Source organism: Pteropus vampyrus, unplaced genomic scaffold (genome assembly GCF_000151845.1).
Source record: "Pteropus vampyrus isolate Shadow unplaced genomic scaffold, Pvam_2.0 Scaffold390, whole genome shotgun sequence".
In the NCBI taxonomy this organism is placed as follows: domain Eukaryota; kingdom Metazoa; phylum Chordata; class Mammalia; order Chiroptera; family Pteropodidae; genus Pteropus; species Pteropus vampyrus.
The window spans coordinates 1,362,833-1,384,906 of record NW_011889171.1 but is presented as its reverse complement, the minus strand read 5'-3'; the positions used below and the strand labels follow the sequence as shown (position 1 = coordinate 1,384,906).

Here is a 22,074-nt window from a genome sequence, read left to right as displayed (position 1 = left end):
TAAAGGCCATCTATGACAAACACTCAGCCAACATTATACTTAATGGTAAAAAACTAAAAACCTTCCCTCTAAGATCAGGAACAAGGCAAAGCTGTCCACTATCGCCCCTATTATTCAATATATCACTGGAGGTCATAGTGCAGGCAATCAGACAAGAGAAAGATATAAAAGGCATCCAAATAGGAAATAAAGAAGTCAAACTGTCACTGTTTGCAGATGACATGATTCTCAATATAGAAAATCCTAAAGACTCCACAAGAACACTACTAGAAACAATAAGCAAATACAGTAAAGTCTCTGGATACAAAACTGATGTTCAAAAATCAGAACGTTCCTATAATCTAATAATGAAGTATCAGACAAAAAAGTGGAAAAAATAATTCATTTTGCAATTGCAACAAAAAGAATAAAATACCTAGGAATAAATTTATCGAAAGGTGAAGGAGCTATATGATGAAAACTACAAGAGCCTATTAAAAGAAATTGAAGAAGATGCAAAAAAATGGAAAGATATTCTGTGTTCTTGGATTGGAAAAATCAATATAGTTAAAATGACCTTATTACCTAAACATTATACAGATTTAATGCAATCTCCATCAAAATCTCATTGGCATTTTTTAAAGAAATAGAACAAAAAATCATCAGATTTGTACGGAAGCAAAAAGGCCCTGAATTGCCAAAGCCATCCTGAGAAAAAAGAATGAGGCTGGAGGCATCACTCTGCCCAACTTCAAATTACACTACAAAGCGACAGTGATAAAAACGGCATGGATTGGTAGCAAAACAGATACACGGACCAGTGGAACAGAATCGAGAGTCCAGAAGTAAACCCATATTTACATGGGCAAATAATTTTCGACAAAAAAGCAAAAAACCTCCATTGGAGAAAGGAAAGCCTCTTCAATAAATGGTGCTGGGAAAGCCACCTGCAAAAGAATAAAACTATACTGTTGTCTATCACCACACACCAAAATTAACTCAAAATGGATGTTTGCATAGAAGAAAACATAGGAACTAAACTCAAGGACTTTGGGCTTAAAGAGGATTTTATGAATTTGACCTCGAAAGCAAGGAAAGTAAAAGCTAAAATAAATGAATGGGACTACATCAAACTAAAAAGCTTCTCCTCAGCAAAAGAAACCATCAAGAAGGTAAAGAGAGAGCCATCCGAATGGGAAAATATATTTGCAAGCAGTGCCTCCGATAAGGGCCTAATATCCAAAATATACAAAGAACTCATATGACTCAATAACAACAAAACAAATGATCCAATCAAAAAATGGTCAGAGGGCCAGAACAGACACTTCTCCTAGAGGACATATAAATGGCCAACAAATATATGAAAAGATGCTCAACATCACTAGCTATTGGGGAAATGCAAATCAAAACCACAATGAGATATCATCTCACACCTGTTAGAATGGCTATAATCACCAGGACAAATAACAACAAATATTGGAGAGGATGCGTAGAAAAACGAACCCTCATACACTGCTGGTGGGACTGCAAATTGGTACAGCCACTATGGAAAACAGAATGGAGTTTCCTTGAAAAACTAAGAATTGGTCTACCATATGATACAGCAATCCCTCTACTGGGTATTTATCCCAAAGACTTGAAAACTCATATTCAAAAAGATATTCGCACACTAATTTTTACAGCAGCATTATTCACAGTGGCCAGGATATGGAAGCAACCAAAGTGTCCACGATAGATGACTGGCTAAAGAAGCTATGGTACTTATATACAATGGAGTATTATTCAGCCATAACAAGAGATGAAATACTGCCATTTGCGACAACATGGATGGACCTCGAGATAATCATGCTAAGCGAAATAGGCCAGACTGAAAAATTTGAAAATCACATGATATCACTTATATGTGAGATATAAACCTAAAAGCAAAAAATGAACAGCACAAACAAACAGAGATTCATGGACATGGACTATAGACTAGTGGTTACCAGAGGGTAGGGGGTTGGGGAGCTGGGAGGAAGTAAAGGGTTAAAGGGGGTCAAATAAAGGGGTTAGGGAGAGGGTGAAGTGTGTATAGGGGATCAAATATATGGTAGCTGAAGGAAACTGGACTTTGGGTGGTAAACAGAGAATGGATTATACAGATGTCAAATTATAATGTACACCTGAAATTTATATATTTGTATTAACCAATGTTACCCCAATAAACTTAATAATAAAAAAAGAAACTACTACATGTAGGCAAGCACCATGCTAGGTACTGGCACCACAACAAAGACATATAAAGTCTCTGTCCTCACAGAAATTACAGTCTAGTAGAAGAGACACATAATAAATTTCGTATTTGTATGCCTTGTTTGCATTTCTCCAAGGAGAATGACTGACCATAAAAAAAATTATGAACTTCCAAATTTTTCGTGTTTAATTTCCAGGTGAATTTAAAAGAAGTAAAACTTGCAAGAATTATGTTACTGAAATGTTCAGAAATAGATACCTGACAATCATTATGCTGTAAACAAAAAATACTCTTCATACTCATGAAAACCTCTTATTGCCCATTACTAGGTCAATAAGGCTACTAAAAGGTGACTAGAAAAAATGTAGTACAAATAAAATATGAGTACCTACCAGAAGACATGGTATCCAAAACTTCAGCATCTTCGCCTTCTGATTTTTCAGAGTGCACATCCAAAGACAACATCAAACTTGGGTTTGGAGCAAAGATGGCTGATGTAACAACTGCATTATGTGCTAGAGAAAAAAATTACTTCAAGATAACTAATAACTTTGATTCTCAACATCAAGACAAGAGTTTAATATACAAAAATACAATAGTGTATGTTACATGCAAATATATTTTAAAACTAACAAGTAACTAAGAACTATTTAAAACTCCAAAATATATTTTTTAAATGCCACATACAAGTTCAGAGATTTCATGAGTTCTCAAATTTTAGACAAGTTCTTCCTTGGTATAAAAAATTCCAACAAGTAAGATTGTAAATTGGTACAGCCACTATGGAGAAAAGTCTGGCGGTTTCTCAAAAAAATTAAAAATGGATATACCTACTGACCTAGCAATTGCATTTCTGGGTATTCATCCAAAGAAAACCAAAATAATAATTCGTAAAGATCTATGCACCCCTATGCTCATGGTAGCGCAATTTACAATAAGTAAGATATGGAAGCAACCTGAATGCTCATCAACAGATGAATGGATAAAGAAGTTATGGTTCATATATACAATGGAATATTACTCAGCCATTAAAAAAATGAAATTCTACCATTTGCAATGACATAGATGGACTTAGATGTTATTATGCTGAGTGAAATAGGACAGAGAAAGATAAATACCATATGATTTCACTTATATGCAGAATCTAAAGGACAAAAAGAATTACCAAATTGAAAACAGACTCACAAATATAGAGGACAATCTGGTGATAGTCAGAGGGGAGGGGGCTTGGGGGTCTGGGAGAAAAGGGTGAAAGGTTAAAGAAGTACAAAGTAGTAGTTGATAGACGGTCACAGCGATGGGGAGCACGGCATAAGGAATGCAGTTAGCATTAATGTAATGGCTAGGTGGAGAGCCAGAGGAGAGAAAGAACAATTAGGGGGATCATTTTATCAACTATATAAATGTTTAATCAAGGTACTATATACTTGAAAGTAATAATGAAATAAATTTTTTAAAAAGTAAAAAAAAAAAAAAAAAAAAAAAAAAAAATTCCAGCAAAGCCAAATACAAAGCAAAAGCAATTCAAACTGCCAAAGTCTCTCTGAAATAATGTCTCTACAAATTCCCTTCTGGTACATCTCCACTTTAGCTTTATTCACTAATAAAAGACACACGAAAGTAGGCATTTACTTACCTTTAATACCTTCCCAAAAGTCATTACGATCTCTCCTGACTGAAGTAAATTTGCTTAGGTCATGGTAAGTACTCCAGATATAAACATACTTATCTTCTGAGCCACTAACGAGGTAACTGAAATCATGGCTGAATTTGGGGAAGAAAGGAAAAAACAAAAACAAAAACACCTAAAACTCAAAGTTTTTTTTTGCTTTTTGTTTTTTAAGATTTCCCTCTATCAGGGCTACTTTAAAATACCTAAGAAAACACCCAGGAGAGCTTGTTGAAATACAGACTCCTAGTCTCACTCCAAAGGTTCTGACCATGTAGGTTTGATGTGGGGGCCAGAAGCATTGGTATTTTCATCGAAGCTCTAGGTTACTGTGCCGTTGGTTAACCCACACTGGGAGAACTCCTCCATAAGAGATGAAAGAAAGAAGCAGAGTATTTTACCAATTAAATTATCAATTACAGTAGTTCCCCATTATCCATGGGGGATACATTCCAAGATCCCCAGTGGATGTGTGAAACCACGGACAGTACTAAACACTATATATATTGCTTTTTCCTATACATACAGTCATGAGCCACATAACGATGTTTGGTCAGCAATGTACTGCATATACAACAGTGGTCCCATAAGATTATAATGGAGCTGAAAATTTCCTTTTGTCTAGTAATGTTGTAGCTGTTGTAATGTGTTAGTGCAATGCATTACTCACGTGTGTGGTGATGCTGGTATAAACAAACCTACTGTGCTGTCAGTCATATAAAAATATAGCACACACGATTATGTATAATACCTAATACTTAAAAGTGATAATAACTAACCATGTTACTGGTTTATATATTTACTATACCACACATTTTATCGTAATTTTAGAGTGTACTCTTTCCATTTATAAAAAAAGTTTGCTATAAAACAGTATGCTGTGTTACACTAGCAGCAGCCTCTTATATCATAAGTTTACCGAGTCTCTTGACTGCATCATTTTCTCTTGTGTTTAATTAATTTCATGTTTATAAATTTAATGTAACCTAAGTGTACAGTGTGTATAAAGTCTATAGTAGTGTACAGTAATGACCTAGGCCTTCACACTCACTGACTCACACAGAGCAGCTTTCAGTCCTGCAAGCTCCACTGATGGAAGTGCCCCATACGGGTTACCATTTTTTATCCTTTATAGTGTATTTTTGCTGTACCTTTTTTATGTTTAGATACACATATACTTACCATTGTGTTACAACTGCCTACAATATTCAGTACAGTAACATGCTGCGCAGGTTTGCAGCCTAGGAGCAAGGGGTCATACCATCCGGCCTAGGTGTGTAGTGGGCTGTACCATCTAGGATTGTATAAGTGCACTCCATGATGTTCCCACAACGAGGAAATCACCTAACAATGCATTTCTCAGAATGTATCCCTAACGTTAAGAGATGCATGACTATACATAACCATGATAAAGTTTAATTCATAAATTAGGCATAGCAAGAGATTAACAACAGTAAAATGGAATAATTATAACAACATATTGTAATAAAAGTTATGTGAATGTGCTCTTTCCCTTTCTCAAAATATCTTATTGTAGTATACATACGGTATGGATATGCCAGGCAAAAAGATGGTTCATGTCCTGAGTGGGATGGCATAAGATTTCATCATGCTACCCTGAACGGCATGCACTTTGTAACTTATAAATTAATTATTTCTAAAATTTTTCATTTACTATTTTTAAACTGTGGTTGACCATGGATAACTGAAACCTTGGAAAAAGCAGAACCACAGATTAAGGGGGAGGAAGGACTCCTGTACTGAGTAATTAAAGAAAGGAGAACTGATAAGAAAAGGGTTGAAAGAAAGAGAGCTATAAAGAAAAGGCAGGAATTCAAGAGAGGCTCCAGACCCCTAAGAGTTCAAATAATAATGATATATAAAGGAGTAAATACAGAACACTGTACTTTAGGGTGTTAAAATGCTTTATTAGCTTCTGTACCTATAAGGAACAAGACCATGAGTGGTTGGGTGGTAAATCCCCTCTTAAAATTCTTACATGAAAGTATAAAAGCACAAATTCTGGAGCTGGGAGTCTTCGAATCCTAGCTCTGCACCAACCAGTGTGACTTTAGGCAAATTAATTTTCTAAGTCTTGGTTTTTTCATCTGCAGAATAGGGACAATTCTAACTCTATCTACCATACAGGTGGATAAGGTAAGTATTATATGATAACATGAGATACTAGTTGTATGTAAAAGTACAAAGAAACTAAAAATATCATATAGACATAAGGCCTAGATCAATGGACAACAGGAGTAGGGGAGAAATGTTCTATCTCTTTTGGGAATTTCTCATTGCCAATTTACCTGAAACTTGCTTTGATCTGGCTGCTGCTGTTGACATAACCCTTATACTTCATGGACAGTGACAAATCTCTAAGATCATATAGTCTGATTCTGGAGTCATTTGAGGTTACCAGTATCTAAAAATAAATCAAGGGAAAAGTTAAAAATATAATCTTTTATAATCTAAGCTATAATTTTAAAAAGGGTGTATACACGTATAGAATATACCTATAGAAAAAGCAGTATCCCACAGGAAAGAGAATATATTCTTAGCCAAGATATTAAGAATTAATTTTCAGGAGTCTACATATAGTGTGGAGAGAGATGGTTTTGAATACTTAGTACCTTATTTTCTCCAGGTAAAGGCTCAATGCCGGTAATTTTTCTTCCAACCTTGTTGCGCCCTCTGGTAGATCGAACGTGTATTTGTGTGTGGTATTTCAAATGCTAAAAAGATAGCACAAATTTAAAAGAGATCAGAATTAGAAGGAACCTCAAAGATCATCTAATCCAACTCACAGACAGCCATGGTATTATTTGCCACATTTTAGATAAGACAGTTAAAGTGCAGAAAGGATATATCAACTTATCTAAAACCACAAAAATGTTTTAATAAGTATTCAATTATGTAATTTACACAAGATAGTCATTTACCTCTGTATCATAGAAAATACATCTGCCATCGTATGTCCCAATCACTGCATATTTGCCATTCTGACAGAAATTTGCAGCTGTGATCAATTTTGTTTGACCATCTACTTCATTCCACAAAGCCACTTTTTTGTCAGGTATGTTCCAAAGGCGGAGCTTTCCATCCAATGATCCACTTAGAAAATACCTGTCATCCTAAAAATGTGACAAAAGAGAAAGCTCTCTTACTACATCAAGAAAAACTCATTAACAAATCAACACATTAAGCTTATTAGAAATGTTTAAAATATGCAGACCTCATTTAAAAGAGTATTCTTCAAGTAAGCATTATTTTAGTCACTAAAAATAGCAATTAGAAACCTCAGGATTCATTTTGGAGGAATGACATTCTGATTAGTTTATCATATCCTTAAACTGCTTTTCCCAAACTATGGATGTCAATGGAGAATGTGTTGGACTGCATATTGCATAGGAGAAGGGTTCTGTGATCAAATAAGTTTGAGAAATTCTGGGTTACAGAAAATTAAACAAGATTTTCAGTTAACATGCATTCTGTACCTCCAAAAAAGGGATAAAGCAGGTAGTGTTTACCAGCTTGTTTAACCGCTGACTTTGACTTTTTTTGTGGAGAGTTAGTAAGGGGTCGGATGTAGAATTACATCTAGCAGGGCTAGAACCTCTGAGGAACATGCTTTGGGAAAAACCATCCTATAATGATGCATTTGTCCATAGCCTTCTCTGGGACACATGTAACAGGTGGATAAAAGAGTAATGCCAGTTAGTCTACAGAACTAGTCAATTTTTGGAACTCTGACATCATGTCAGCAGAGACTTGCTTCACTAATCAAATTCTCAAATTTTCAATCTCAAACCAGGGGTTCTTAATTGGGGGCAATCTGGCCCCATAAGGGACATCTAGCAATGTCTGGAGACATTTTTGATGGTCACAACTGGGAGATGGGGTGCTACTGACATCTAGTGGGTAAGAGGCCAGGGATGTTAAACATCCTACAATGCACAGGACAGCCTTCTCTTTCTTGGTGACAGAATTATCCAGCCCAAAATGTCAATAGTGCCAAGGCTGAAAAACTCTGTTCTAAACTAAATCAGGCCTACCACTAAGCTGGTCTAATTTTTGGTAACATAAGAATTAAAGATAAAATAATTGGGATGCCACAACAAGGAAGAGTCTCTTCTTTGCTCAAGATTATTCTTCTTAGCCACCCCTGAAGCCTGTCAAGGATAAATCTTCACAGGATGGGCATTTTATGGCTATGGTAATGTAGGCTTGACTCAATGTTTATCAGCAGAAAAGTTAAACAAGCAAAAATATTTCATCTTGGTCTTAGAATTTATAATTTTATTTATATACATACATACATAAAGTGTGTATATATTTCTATTTTGCTATTTCTTTTACAACTCTGCCATCTTCCTTCCAGATAACATTTAATAGTCACATTTTCTAAATGCCACTATCACCTCATTCTTCCCTAGACCCTTTTAAAAACTCTCTGGAGAATTTTTAGAAATAAGGCTTTTCAGTTTCCAAAATAAAACCAAATAGAAGTATAGAAAAATTACCGACTAAACAGAACTCTTAATAATAATGTACTTCACAGATAACTATCACCACCTTTCTCTTTTGACTCTGATACATTATAGTCAAAATAGAGGTAGAAGTTACCAGAGGGTGTGGGGGAGGAGGGAAGTAGATGGGGTAAAAGGGGGTCAAATATGTGATGACATTAAATTTTTTAAAACTAAAAAAGAAAAAGAGGTAGAGGTAAGGATTTTGCTCACAGTTACTAACAGTGGCAAACCCTTCCTTTTACTGCAATCTGGGGTGACAGGTACGGGTGTTACTGAGAAAGAAGCCTTGAAAGGCTTGATGGTTAAAACTGATAAGGTATTAACATAGATTAAACATTTTTAATTTTCAAAAGTTCTTAACCAAGTCTTCTAAGGGTTCAGAATGATTGCTGCCTATGTTACAGGAATGCCCAGGGAGAGTAATTACATTGAGGAGGGGAAAAGGTGATTGTTCTCTCTTACTCTAAGGAAAAAGAGGAAGAAATGTGAATATAATTGAAACATTTCATTAAAAAGACATGTTAAACATAGAGAAAAGGACATGATTGGAAGTGTAATCATACATCAACTAGGGTCAGCTTAAGTCCTCCACATATTGCAACCTAGCCAGTGGACTAGAACCGACATGTGACTTCCCTGTACTTATAATTGCAAACAACTAAAACTAACTTAGCCTTATGCATTTGGTGGCTCTATCCTACAAGGACATAAGATAGGTCTGAAATTCCATGATAGTACACTTTTCTCCTTTGGTAGAAATCATATGACATACTTTCTTTCCAGACAAAAGATATTAAAGGATTTTCTACATTGAAAATGAATAAGAAGGGATCTCAAGATTAACAATGTTTCCAGACATTAAATAGGAATTCAGCATTATCTTGTAATACATTTTGGTCTTTGCCTCTTTCAAAAGTTTCTTCTTTGTCTCTTCCCCTTCCCAACCCTTCCAGAACAATTCCTGTCTATATGCTTACCTTTCTCATTCATCCACCTGCTGTCTTCTCTTTTTTCACCATCTCCAATATCTCACATCTTTAATAGGATACTTTATTTATACCCTGTATATCTTTTTAAAGATTTGGGATGACTTTTCACTGTTATATTTAGAATACAACATTTCTAGTTCTTCTAAGGCAGATTAGCAGAATATTTATTTCCTTTCTTATTTTTAAAGCAAAATGAAAGACTAAATTAAGCTGTCTTTAACTATATGGCTGTTAATTTTTTCTGTAGTCCAATTACCCTCCAGAGAAATCTGATTCCCTCATCTTCTTTATAGTATGACAAAAAATATACAAATAATTACTTACTCTTGGGTGGAAAGCTATGGCAGTGACAAAATCTATATGCTGAAAACAGCAAAGGCATTCTCTTCTGGAAATATGCCATAACCTGACTGTTTTATCCATCGAAGAAGAAAGCAGAAAGTAGTTCTATGGAAAAATTATCATTGATTATTTTATCACCATATAAAAAACTACTTATACAATAAAAGTGAACTTTTGGTTTTACATACCTCAATAGTTTTGTTACTAGTATTGTTATATGCCTCATCAGGAAGAGCAAAAGATTATCTAATTCACTTGGAAGATCTCATTTTTTTCTGAAACAGTTAAACAGCATATTTCTTTCATTCTAAGACTTTTTCACATTACCTATTCTGGAATTAGAATGAATCTTATAGTCTATGTCAACAGAAATCTGCCAGGCACCAACAGAAGACTAAGGTGTGCGTAGTGGTTATAACCTGCATATACTGGAACTTAGCTATGAATATGAATATAAGCCATCTGTTCATTTGACTGTCACTTCAGATATTTTCATATTGACAACACTGGTGAATTTTAACTCACATGGATTCCCTAACTGTCACTTAAAACAGCTTAAAAAAGATTACCCTATAATGCAGCATAGAAATGAAAAGTTATTGTGCACCTGTCACACTGTAGGCAAGAAAATTAGAGAATAGAACTTGTCAAATCTCTTGGAATAGATCATAGAATTTTCAAAGGTGGAAGAACATACTATAACTGACTTAGGCATTGTGTGATGGCCCATCACCCAGGAACCAAATGTCTATCTGCCAAAAGCATCCAGCTGGCAGGAGCTCTTTAATTTCTAAGTGGAATCTTTTTAAAGAAGAACTATGAGATATACTGAAGTAGGAAACCCAAATGAGACCCTAATATTCTTTGGTATGTGTAAACGTGCTAAACAAATTGAAGGAGTGATTACACTGATCGAGTACTTACAATGTGTTAAACATTGTTCTCAGGACTAAAAAACAACCCTCTGAGGTAGGTATATTATTATGCCATTCTACAAATGAGAACACTAAGGAAAAGAGATAAATAATTTGTCTAAGACTACACAGCTTGTCAGTGGCAGAGTGGGTAGTCTGGATTCTTGGTTAGGCTCTAACCACTACACATTCTGCAGAGTGCTTAAGTAGAACACATGTTATGGAAAACAACAGGATGTTTTGTCATTTACTTAAAGCAATAAAATAATCTTATATTTTTAAATATAAAAAGATAGCATAAATAATGATTTGTAAATATAACTGTACTGATACATATATGCTATGTGGGCTAGTTTAGAAAATATACATTTTCATAAAATATACATTTTATGTGGTATATCCGATTTTAACTAGATGGTGTACCTCACAATTAAAAAACAATTTTGAAAAGTGAAAAAAAAATTGAAATATTTTAAAAAGCAAAAAACAGAAAAAAACGCACAATTTTAAAAGATTTACAATAACTTTTGAAATATCTGATAACAATTATTTTTATTTTCAAGATCTACTCAGTTCCAGAAAAGTTTTGAAGAGTACGTGCAGTTTTCTTTACATTTCCTATTGATTAATCACAACTATTTAAAAACTAAATCTATGGTTTGCTGTTCATTAAAACTAACTTTATTTGATTCTTGCAATAGTCCATTGCTTTAAGCATATGAAAGAAATATAAAGACATCCCTAAAAGTGAAGATGCTGAAGACATGTTAAGATTTGTTCTAACATGCCAAGAGATTTCTGTTGAATAAATACTTATTAAATACGCGAAATTAAATAGTTTTCTTAAACTAAGCATGATCTTGGGAGTCAAAGAAATTATATTCAAATTTAAGTTCCAACAACAAGTAGTTTTGTGATCTTGGACAGGTCAGAGGCCCAGTCTTCTAATCTACAAAATGAAAGATCATCTATCTCACAGGGTTATTACTGTAAGAATTAACAAGGCAATTCTTGTTACCTGGTACAAAATAAGTCTTCGACAAACAGAAAACCCACTATGAACATCCATTGTGTTAGATACTGAAGAGAAACGATAGTAAAATAAGATCTGGTCCCTACTTCAAGAAAGGGACTTAGAATCTTGCGGCAAACAAGACCTAGCAATGTATATAGGTCAACAGTTAAGTAAAAAAGAGTTTAAGTAAAAGTATACAGATAGATGAGGGCCTTAAGAACAAAAACAGGTTTCCTGGAGAGGAAATTCCACCTTAAGACTCCAGTGTGACTCCTGCCCTACAGATTTCAAATTTGCCCGCCCGCCCCCAATTATGTGAGCCAATTCCCTAAAATAAATATCCTCTTGGTTCTGTTACTCTGGAGAACCTGACTGATACAGTGGTCAATGGAGATCTAATTTCTTTCAGTTAGTGTGATATTTCAGAAAAATATTGGTTTGCTTTAAGAAAGTAAAATAAGTGCAAGATACCTAATTATGTGTTTTGTACTTCTTGTTCCGGATGAATATGATTATCAAATTAAGGACACTTTAAATTTCCATCTTCTGACAACTCAGTGAGATTTCACACAGGGTGGGGAAGGAATACAAAGACACAATTAGGGCTCCGTTGAAAACCAGATTACCAGGTGAGGCCCGAGCTTGTTCCAGAAGTTTAGAGAAAGACATTATGACAGATGGGTTATGAAAAGCATCCAAAACATGTAAATAAGTATGACAGGAGCAGCAATTCATAAGTAGAGTGATTCAAAGCTGGAGCTCAGAGAAAGCTTGACTAGCAGTATTTTTGTGGTTCATGAGGTTCTCCCAACATAGTTAAAATATATGGGCATCGCCGGTATCACTGATAATATTTTGTTAACTCAGTTGACATTTCAATTTAAGGCTTTTAAATATTACTCCTTCCCCCCGAATTCTAACATATTTTAGATTCTGCTTACCGACAAATTTTAATACAAAGAAAGTGTAAGGTATGCAAAAATTCCAAAAACTGTTTCTTACTTCAAAAACCTTAAATCAAATTTAAAATCTCTAAGTTTCACAAAACTTCGGAAATATTTCATCAGTGGCAAAACAGCCCCTCTACTTCTGAAATAATTTTGCTCTAAGAGAAAAAACAATCACAAAATGAAGACTTAGCATTGATTTGTAGAATATAATTGTTAAACTTAAATTGATAATTTCATGAAGGTAGTAGATTAGCCCCAAAACAGTCTTGGTAAGATAGATCGGACTTCATCTTTGTAGTTGAAGTCACATCTATTTTGCTGAGGATACTTTGCAAAATTACTTTATAAAAGAGGCAAAAGGTAGAGTACACAGACAGATACAGATAGAAGCTATTAAGTAATATAAAGTAAACATTTTTATTAGCCTGACATTTCTTTTTTAACTTTGATTAAGTTGTAGATAACTCCCACAAAGTATCTATGAACGTTCGCTCAACAGTGTGACAATCGTACATATAAAACATTTGTTTTTATCCTAAAGTCATAGTTACATAGAATTAATACACAATTCAAATATGAATTTCTTACTTTAGACCACGAAAGATCAAGGAGATCGGCAGTATGTCCTTTATATTTGCAAAATGGCCGTTGTCGAAAAGGTGCATTTTTATCATCAGGGTCTTCATCAGCTCCACTGCATACCTATTTAGACAAAGACAAATGTTAAAATTAGCGAAACAAAAGCCTCATACTCTTTTCACCCCATCTGCTCTCTCATCATTGTGTAATGATGACTGAAATCTTGACCGACCAAAAACAAACTCCTATTTATGCTTAATCTACTCATCACTCCTTCACTTCCTTGACCTATAAAACAAACTAGTGTCATCCCTGAAGACAGTGTGCCACCAATCTTTTCCTTTCTTAACAGAGCCTCCACTTTGTCCTTTTCTGAGCATCCATTCCTTTAGGAGAGGCAGGAGCCAGCACAAGGGAGTGATCATAAGCTGATCAAGACGAGCCCATTCTCTTTCCCAAAGATTAGTTTAGGCATGTGCATGTGCTACAATTTTTATCAATGAGACATGAAGGAGAGTTTATTGGGGTGGGAGGGAACAGGGAAGGCTCTAGAAAGATTTCCTCATTTTTAAAAAGGGTCATATCCAAAGGGATTTTCCTCTTTCCTATCTCTGAACATTGTAATCTGCATGTGACACCTGAGAGTGCAGCAACCACTGTAGGACCGTGAGGGGAATCAACTCAAGAGAACGACAGATAAAGAATGGCAAAGCAAGAGGATGGTAGGACCCTGTGTCCGTGATGACGCTACCGAGCTGCTGAATTAGCTAACCCTGGAACCACCTTACCTCCAGACTTGTATCCTCATTGTTTAAGCCATTTTCGGTTAGATTTCTGTTATTTGAAGTCAAAAGCATCCTGACAGAGATAGGTAGAAAATAATGCCATTCTTGTGTGCTGTGCATTTAGTTTACAACATGCTTTTGTATTCATTATCTGAATGAATCCGAACAACTCTGTGACGTAGGTATTAATATTACAAAGATAAAGAAATTAAGAAAAAAACTGAGGCTCAAAGAGGTTAAAATAACATATTAAAGGTCACGCAGCCACCTGTAAACAGCAGAACCAAGGCAGAAATGCAAGTCGTCTAACTTCAAGTTCAGAGATTATTTCTTGAATGTTTTAGAGGATGTAGCACGAACAAAAATATGGAGTGTTAGCTAAGCCTTGCATATTTAGAGAAGGGTAGGTAGGATGATGAGGATGAAGAAAAAAGTATATGGAGATATAGTAGGGGATTAAGATGGAAAGGCACTTTGAGATCAAATCATAAAGAGCCTTGAATTTGTGGCTTAAAAGTTCAGACATTCTAATGCAATGGAGAGACAACACGGGTTTCTGAAAAGAAAACTAACATGATCTGACCAGTGCTTTACAAAGAGAACACTGGGCAACAGTGTAGAAGGTGATTTGGAGAGAGAAAGTGGAGGCAGAAGGAGCAGTCGGTAAGTTTAAGTTAGAATAATGAAGGCCTGAACTAGGTCAGTGGCCATGGGGATAGACTAAAAACTGCCACTATTATTTGTATAGGACTTTATGGTTTATAAAAACATCTTCACATCCACTGTGGAGATGAACCAGCAACACAAATGCCCTGACCTTTTGCCAAGCACTACTAATCCTAGATCACCATAGCTACTTCTTCTAATTTTGCTGCCAGTCCAGTGGACACTGCTGGAAGACATGACACTAAACAGGCCTGCCCCATATGATCAAATTCAGCCTTTTCTTTAATAATCATTTACATTTCATTAACTCCTTAGCATATTTCCTCTAATAGTGATTCTAGATCTTTTTTTCCTCTTTAAATATCCATTTTCTTCTCTTTCTACTCTACCTTACTTTCCAAAATACTTAATGTTTTTCTAATTATAAAGTCAGTGTAGACAATTCAGAAAACATAGAAAGTAGAAAAACTAAAATTAAAACCACTCATAATCTGCTAACATTTTGACCATCTTCAATGTTTCATTTTAAAAAAATATACTTGAAATCATATTATACACATGTATCTTCCTTTTTATTATATCGTGAGTGTTTTCTGTATTTCACTCTTTGAAAACATTTACTAGCTGTAAAGGACATGCCGTAATTTAGTCATTCTCTAAGATGTTGGTCATTTAGACATTTCCAATTTTTTTGCTAATATAAACAGCAATTTAATGACTATTCTGGAACATGACTCTTTATCCCTATTTGATTATTCTTTTTTATCCTAATATAAAGGTATTACTGGATCAAAAGGTTTAAACCTGAGACTTCTATAGTATCCTCTGTTGTTTATTTTAATAAAAGCAGGTAAGTTAATTAAAATTTTTTTTAGAAAAGTGTAAGGAATCAAATAAAAATGACCTAAAATCCTACTACTTAGAGATAACTACTAGTAATAATTTAGTGTATTTCCTTTAAGTATTTTTAATCTATAAACATTTATAGATATTTTTAGTCAAAATTGGGATAAAACTGTATCCAATTTTCCATTCTGCTTTTCGCATGTTATATTTTATTTTGAGTATTTTTTAATGTCAAATAGATTTTGAAACCAATCTAAGGACAGAATAATATTCTACTGTACGGATTATACCATGGTTTTTATTTTCCAACAGTTAAAAATTTAGCCTGTTCAAATTTTAGCTATTATGAGAACACTAAGATGAAAATCCTTTTACTTACACCTTTGGGCATATCTGATTATTTCTTTATAATAGTTTTTTAAAGGTAGAATTACTAAAAAAAAAAGTTGTATATTTTATCTAATTTATATCTTTTTAATTAGATATCTATATCTAGGGATATTTATATCTCTATAGAAATATATATATTTATGTAAACATAATATATATAAAACTTTATTATGGACAGTTTAAACATACTCAGAAGTAGAATAATATAATAATTAGTATAATGACCCTGATGCACCCATCATCTGCTTTAATGAACATCAACATTTTACTCATCTTTTTTTTTTTTTAATCGATCCTTCTACTTTTATATATCTGCTTACTTTTGCTGGACCATGTAAAACAAGTCTTGAACACCATCGATTTTATCAGTAAATACTCTACCTGTATCTCTAACTAATAAGCCCTCTTTTAAATATAACTATCATGCCATTATCACACCTAAAATACAATTTGTATCATCTAACATCTAATTCATACTCAAATATCCTGATTATCTAAAAATGTCATTTTAAAGTTAGACTGCTATGAAAACCTGTAAGCCTTTTGATATTTATTAGCACTTCCCAGATACTGTGTTAGTTACCTGAGATACCAAAATAAATGATATTTCTTATCTTATAATCTATTCTCAGTATTTAAAAGCCAGAAGGAGTCTTTTATATGCCAGATTATGCCGTTCTCTGTTCAAAAACCTTCCATTATCTTCCGTCTTTCTTAGAATAATAGCCAAAGTCATTACAATGGCCTACATGTTAAGACTGCCCCATGCACACCTCTGTGACTTAGTTTTCTATTACTCTCCCTGTCACTCATTGGCTCCAGCTACCAATGCCTCAATGCTGTTTTTTTGAATACACCAGAACTCCTGCCTTATAGCAGTTCCACTTGCTGTTCACTCAACTTGGAACACTCTTCTTCAGATAGCCATAATGATCACTGCCTCACCTCCTTCGGATTTTGCTCAAATGACAACCTCTTGGTGAAGCTTTGCTTGTCTTATTTACCCTGTCACTCCACTCTATCTGCTTTATTTTGTCCATGAAATTTATCATCTTCTAACATATTACAAAATTTATTTATTTTGTTTCTCTGTCTCCAACCACTAGAATTTAAACTTCATAACAATAGATATTTGCGTCTTTTGTTCACTACTATTTCCCCAATTCCTAGAGCAGTGATTAATACATGGTAGGCACTCAATAAATGTCTGTGGACTAAATGAATACATAGTGCCAGATCTTAAGATGCCAACTAGTGGAGCATAACAGTTAGAGCATAAGCTCTAGAGACAGATGAGAGCTGCATTCTATTTCTCACACTATCAACTGTGTGGAATTGGTGAGTGACTTAACATCTCTAAGCCTTCTTTTCTTCATCAGTAAAATAGAGTTCTTAATAGTATCTCACAACAGCATCAGGACTGTTGTGGGGTTAAATGAGATAAGACGTGACATGCACTTAGCAAAGTACATGACACATAGTAAGGGCACATAAAATGTTAGCTGTTGTTACATAAATTGGTATAGTATAGTAAGAGCTTTTAACAGAAATATGGGTGAAGTACCATGGAAACAATGAGAGAGCATATCAGTAAGTATGCATTAAGTGAAGCAAAGAAGGCTTCAGCAAGAAGACCTGAGTCTGAAAATGAATTTGCCAGGCAAAGGGGAATAGCATATGTAAATACATAGGACCCACAAAAGGGTCTGACATTTTTGTTGGGGCAAAAATGAACAACTGAGTGGCTCAGACCATAAGGTTTGTGAGAAAGAAGGGTGGTAAATAACAATGAGAGTTAAGGTCAGGCTGATCTCTGAAAGGCTGAGTCAAGCTAAGGAATCTGAACTTGATTCAATAGGAAAAAAAAAGAGCCAAGAGGAGTGCTTAAACAAGAGAGTAACACGATCAGATTTGTTTTTATAGGAAAGTAATTCTGCTGGTATTGTGGATGAAAGACTGGAATCTGAGAAAAAGCCTGGATTACAGTAGTGGAAATTAAAGGAATGGCCAGATTCCAAAGACATTTCTGAGATTAAGTGGGGAGGATGTAGTAAATGAGCAGACATTGAACAGAGAAGAGAGTAAAAAGCGGTAATAGTTTCTAACTCAGGAGATGGTATGGATGTTAATGAACTGATATCAAGTATACTGTCAAAGGAGTGGTTTTATTGGGAAAATGATACATAATTCTGTTTTGGACATATATTATCATTGTTGATGCCTGTCTTCCCCCATGCATAGGTCCTTGGCATGGGCTGTCCACTACGTCTTTATATTTTCAGTGCTTAAGACATTGTAGACATTTACTAACTGTTTGTTGACTAAACCAAGTCTAAACCAATACATATTTTTAATAAAATGCTGCATATGTAGAATTTCATAAAAATTAGCTTTTATTCTTTACAGTTAATTCCCTTCATCCAAGCTTTTGATTCTAATGATCTTGAGGGGGATCAGAATGTCACCCTAAAACATGCTCTTTTGCATAAGGATTATTTTGAGCTGAAGACAACTTCGAAGAAACAGACACCAGAAAAAGTCTCTGCCCTCCACGCTTCTATCCGAAAGCAGAGCATAAAATTCCCTTTATCAAGGTGTCTTCCATTCATCTCTCATTTACTAGGAAGAAGAAAGTGAATTTTATTTCTGGAGACAGCATGAGTCTACATATACAGGACTTTACTAAATAACCCTTATCTTCCATTAGTTTCTTCCAATATATTTACTTTCCCACAATTTAATGACCCTAAAAATCCTAAATCCCTTTTTGTTTGTCTTGTCACATCTCTACAAACTTATTGCTCTTTGTTAAAATGATATATAAGCCCCTGGATCAAACTGTTTCTTTGGGTCTTCCCTATTTTTCTATATGCATATGTGATAAAGCATTTCTCCCATTAATCTGTCCTGTGTCAGGTTATTTTGTAGATTCCAGCTGTAGAACCTAAGAGGGCAGAAAAAATTTTTTCCTCCCCTACAATCTACTCTCAAAATTGTAAGCAGCAGTTAAGTGCTATAACACTCTGACTGATGTTCTACTAATTAAGCACACCAAAGAGATTTACCCCCCAAAAGTATTAATTTTAGGTAAACTGCATACTTACAACTTCTAGCGTCAAGAAGAAATTTCATAATTCCTTAGCATAATGGAGCAAACTAAGCATGCCTCTCTTCTTTTCTTTCTTATGTTTATTGAGCTACTTTTGGAAATCAACAGAAACAGAGCGTAATTCTAAGGCTGGCATGACCAATGAGAAGGCGAGTAATCTGGTGTGCGTCACTCTGTATGCCTAATCACACAACAGGTACTTTCAGGTATTCTATTCTACACGGATGCTAAGAAGACAAAAGTGAGAACTTAGTTCAAAAGAGATGTATCACTATCATGAGAAAACAGAAAAAAGAACACACATACGAGGAACATGAACTCCATTGTGCTTACTGTGCGCCTCACTGCACTTAGCACTAAGTTCAAAGGTAATACCAGATATTGAACTCCAAAGGCATATGAAATAGAGGCCTCTTTAAACTATCCCCTCAAATAGAATGACAGAAGTGAAAGAAACTCTACACAATCTTTTCCTGAAAACAATAGATATAAGTAATATTCAAGACTCCAGAAAAAAAAAAAAAAAAACCTTAGTACTCAGAAGGCCACTACATTTTGTGTCAAAGAACTACTATGTTCCTCATTTAAAATGTCTTGTTTTCTATGAGAGGTGAACACACAGTGTAAATATATATATGCCTTACTGTTGAATTGTATACCTAAAACTTACTGGATTTTGTTAACCGATGTCACCATAAAAAATAAAAAATTAAGAATTTAAAAAAATTTAAAAAATAAAAAAATAAAAGGTCTTGTATTCAAACAACATCGGGAGTTACTTAGGTTTTGTTGGCAAGGGGGCATGGATGCAAGTAGTTACGAATTTATAAGTAGGATTATTGGAATCAGCATAATACAAGATGGTATAAATAGTCCCTATTTTTAATAGTAACCAATGCCTGGAAACTTTATGGTGAATTAAACTAATAGAAGCAAACCCTTTTCTTTAAAGCAAAGCAGTTAAAATTCTCTCTGCTACATTAGCCAGTGAAGGCTTTCTAGAGAAAGTAGGCTTTGAAGAATGGGCAAGCTCGGAATAAAACGAAGGGAGATTGCAGGCATCCAGATAAGGGAAATAGGAATAAAGGCACAGGAACAGGAATTCGACACTGATTCAGGCCTACCACAGCCAGGCATGGGTTAGCTTCCAAAGATACTAAAATCTGTGAAGAATAGTTCTTTGCCTTAAATCAGCCCTGAGCCTAGCCAGTGAGACAAACTGCCAAGGAAGATGTGTTAAGTAATTTCAGTGTCAAAGTATATATGACATACTGTCAGAACACAAATGAGAAACAATTTTGCCTGCTTGATTCAGGGAAAATAAGAGAGATAAGATATTTGAGCTGAATCTTGAAAGATGAGTAGGGCTTTGCCCTGTGAACAAAGGGGATAGGTAAGGCATTCCTGGAAAAGTGAACAGCATGGGCAAAGACATGGCATGGCAAATAGGATGCATAGTCTCTAGGGAATAAGAGTTGATTTAAAAAGGTAATATCAGTAAGGACCTAATTCTGTAGGTGACAAGGAGCCATCAGATTTTAAGCGACAAAAATAGCACAGTCAGATCTGAATTAAAAAAAAAAAGCTGCTGGAAGTATAGAAAATGAATTGGGTAGAGATTTAGGGAGAGAAAAACCAATTAGGAGGCTACAGCAAACATTTAAATGAGTGTTGAGGGCCTAGGTGAAGCGAGTGACAACAGGGGATGAGAGGACAGATTCCATGAGCAGTTGTAGGTGGAGGCAGTAGATGGATATTTGTAACTAATTTGATATGTGGGTAAGGAAGGAAAAGTACTAGAATGTTTCTGACTGAGTTAAAAAGGTAACTTATGGATGTTGATGTCATTAAAGAAGGTTCAAAAGAGAGGAGAAGCAGGTGGATTGTGGGTAGATAATAAAGATATTTCCATGAATGACCATTAACATCTATCCCATTACTCAAGGCAGACACCTGGGAATCATCCTAGGCTACTCACTTACCACCCCAGCTAATCAGTCACCAAATCCTAGAGATCCCACTTTTACAGCTCTCGAATTCAGCTCACCTTTACAGTTTCTAGATCCACTGCTATCATAATCAAAGTACCCATTTCTGTCCTGGGTTAACAGCCTCTTAAGTGGTCTCCCTGTGTCTAGCCTGGAGCCTCCATCCAATCTATCCTTTACAGTGCTATTGGAATGCTCTTTCTAAAACCAAAATCTGAACATTTCAATTGAGCTCCTGATCAAAGGCCCCTCAAAGACATTCTCCTCCAGTAGCGTGCAGGATACAGTTCAAACATCTTGGTCTAACACAAAAGGCCATTTAAAATCCCAGTTCTGCCTACCTCTTCTACAACTCTCATCATTTACACCCTTTGCTCCAGCCACATGGGATTTCTTTTAGTACCTTCAACATGCCATGCTGTTTCAGTCTTCATGTCTTTGCATTTGCTATTTGTGCTGAGACACCCCTTCCTTCCTTCTCTCACAGTAAACTCCTAGCTCAAACATCAAAGCCTCCAGGAAGCTTTCCCTGACACCCTGATTCGCAAGGCTAACTCTTATACTTGCGTAGTATCTTGTATAGAATATTATTATTCAATACTGTAATAGTGGATATATCTATTTCACTAGTCAGCAAGGTCTCTGAGGCCACAGAATACGTCTCATTTAACTTTGCAGAGTCTAGCAGTGTCTGGCCCTTGTAACAGGTATTCTAAAAACATTTGTTGAGGAAGTTGTTTTAGATCTATTAATTGATGTGCTTGAAGAATATGTAAGTGGAGAGATCTTTTATATACTGTTATGTGAAAAGGGTGCATGCACAATAAGATCTCATTCTTGTTTAAAAAACGTAATGGTATTGAAAGAAAACAAAAAATATGGAGCTAAAGCCAGTTCAGGATTGGAGGCAACAAATGAATAAGTCAGTTGAAAATGGCCGAGGAAAGAACTCTTAGAAACAACAACATTTAAGGGAGTGGAAGAGGACATAACAGCAGGGATATAGGAAGAGAACGAGGAATCACAGACCTATGGAAAACTAAGAGGACCATGTTTAGAGTAGAGAAAAATTCGTCTCTAATACTATA

At 35.1% G+C, this 22,074-nt stretch overlaps 1 protein-coding gene across 1 annotated transcript in view; it reads right to left on the bottom strand.

Moving 5' to 3' along the window:
* Nucleotides 1-22,074, bottom strand: part of WDR44 (WD repeat domain 44) — an 86,352-nt gene that overhangs the window by 8,527 nt on the left and 55,751 nt on the right. The window contains exons 12-19 of the mRNA XM_023523326.1: nt 13,991-14,091; nt 13,212-13,325; nt 9,727-9,849; nt 6,824-7,015; nt 6,515-6,616; nt 6,191-6,306; nt 3,849-3,976; nt 2,605-2,727 (exon numbers count right to left, since the gene is read on the bottom strand). Coding sequence (XP_023379094.1) covers nt 2,605-2,727; nt 3,849-3,976; nt 6,191-6,306; nt 6,515-6,616; nt 6,824-7,015; nt 9,727-9,849; nt 13,212-13,325; nt 13,991-14,091 — 999 coding nt within the window. The remainder of the gene's footprint in view (nt 1-2,604; nt 2,728-3,848; nt 3,977-6,190; nt 6,307-6,514; nt 6,617-6,823; nt 7,016-9,726; nt 9,850-13,211; nt 13,326-13,990; nt 14,092-22,074) is intronic.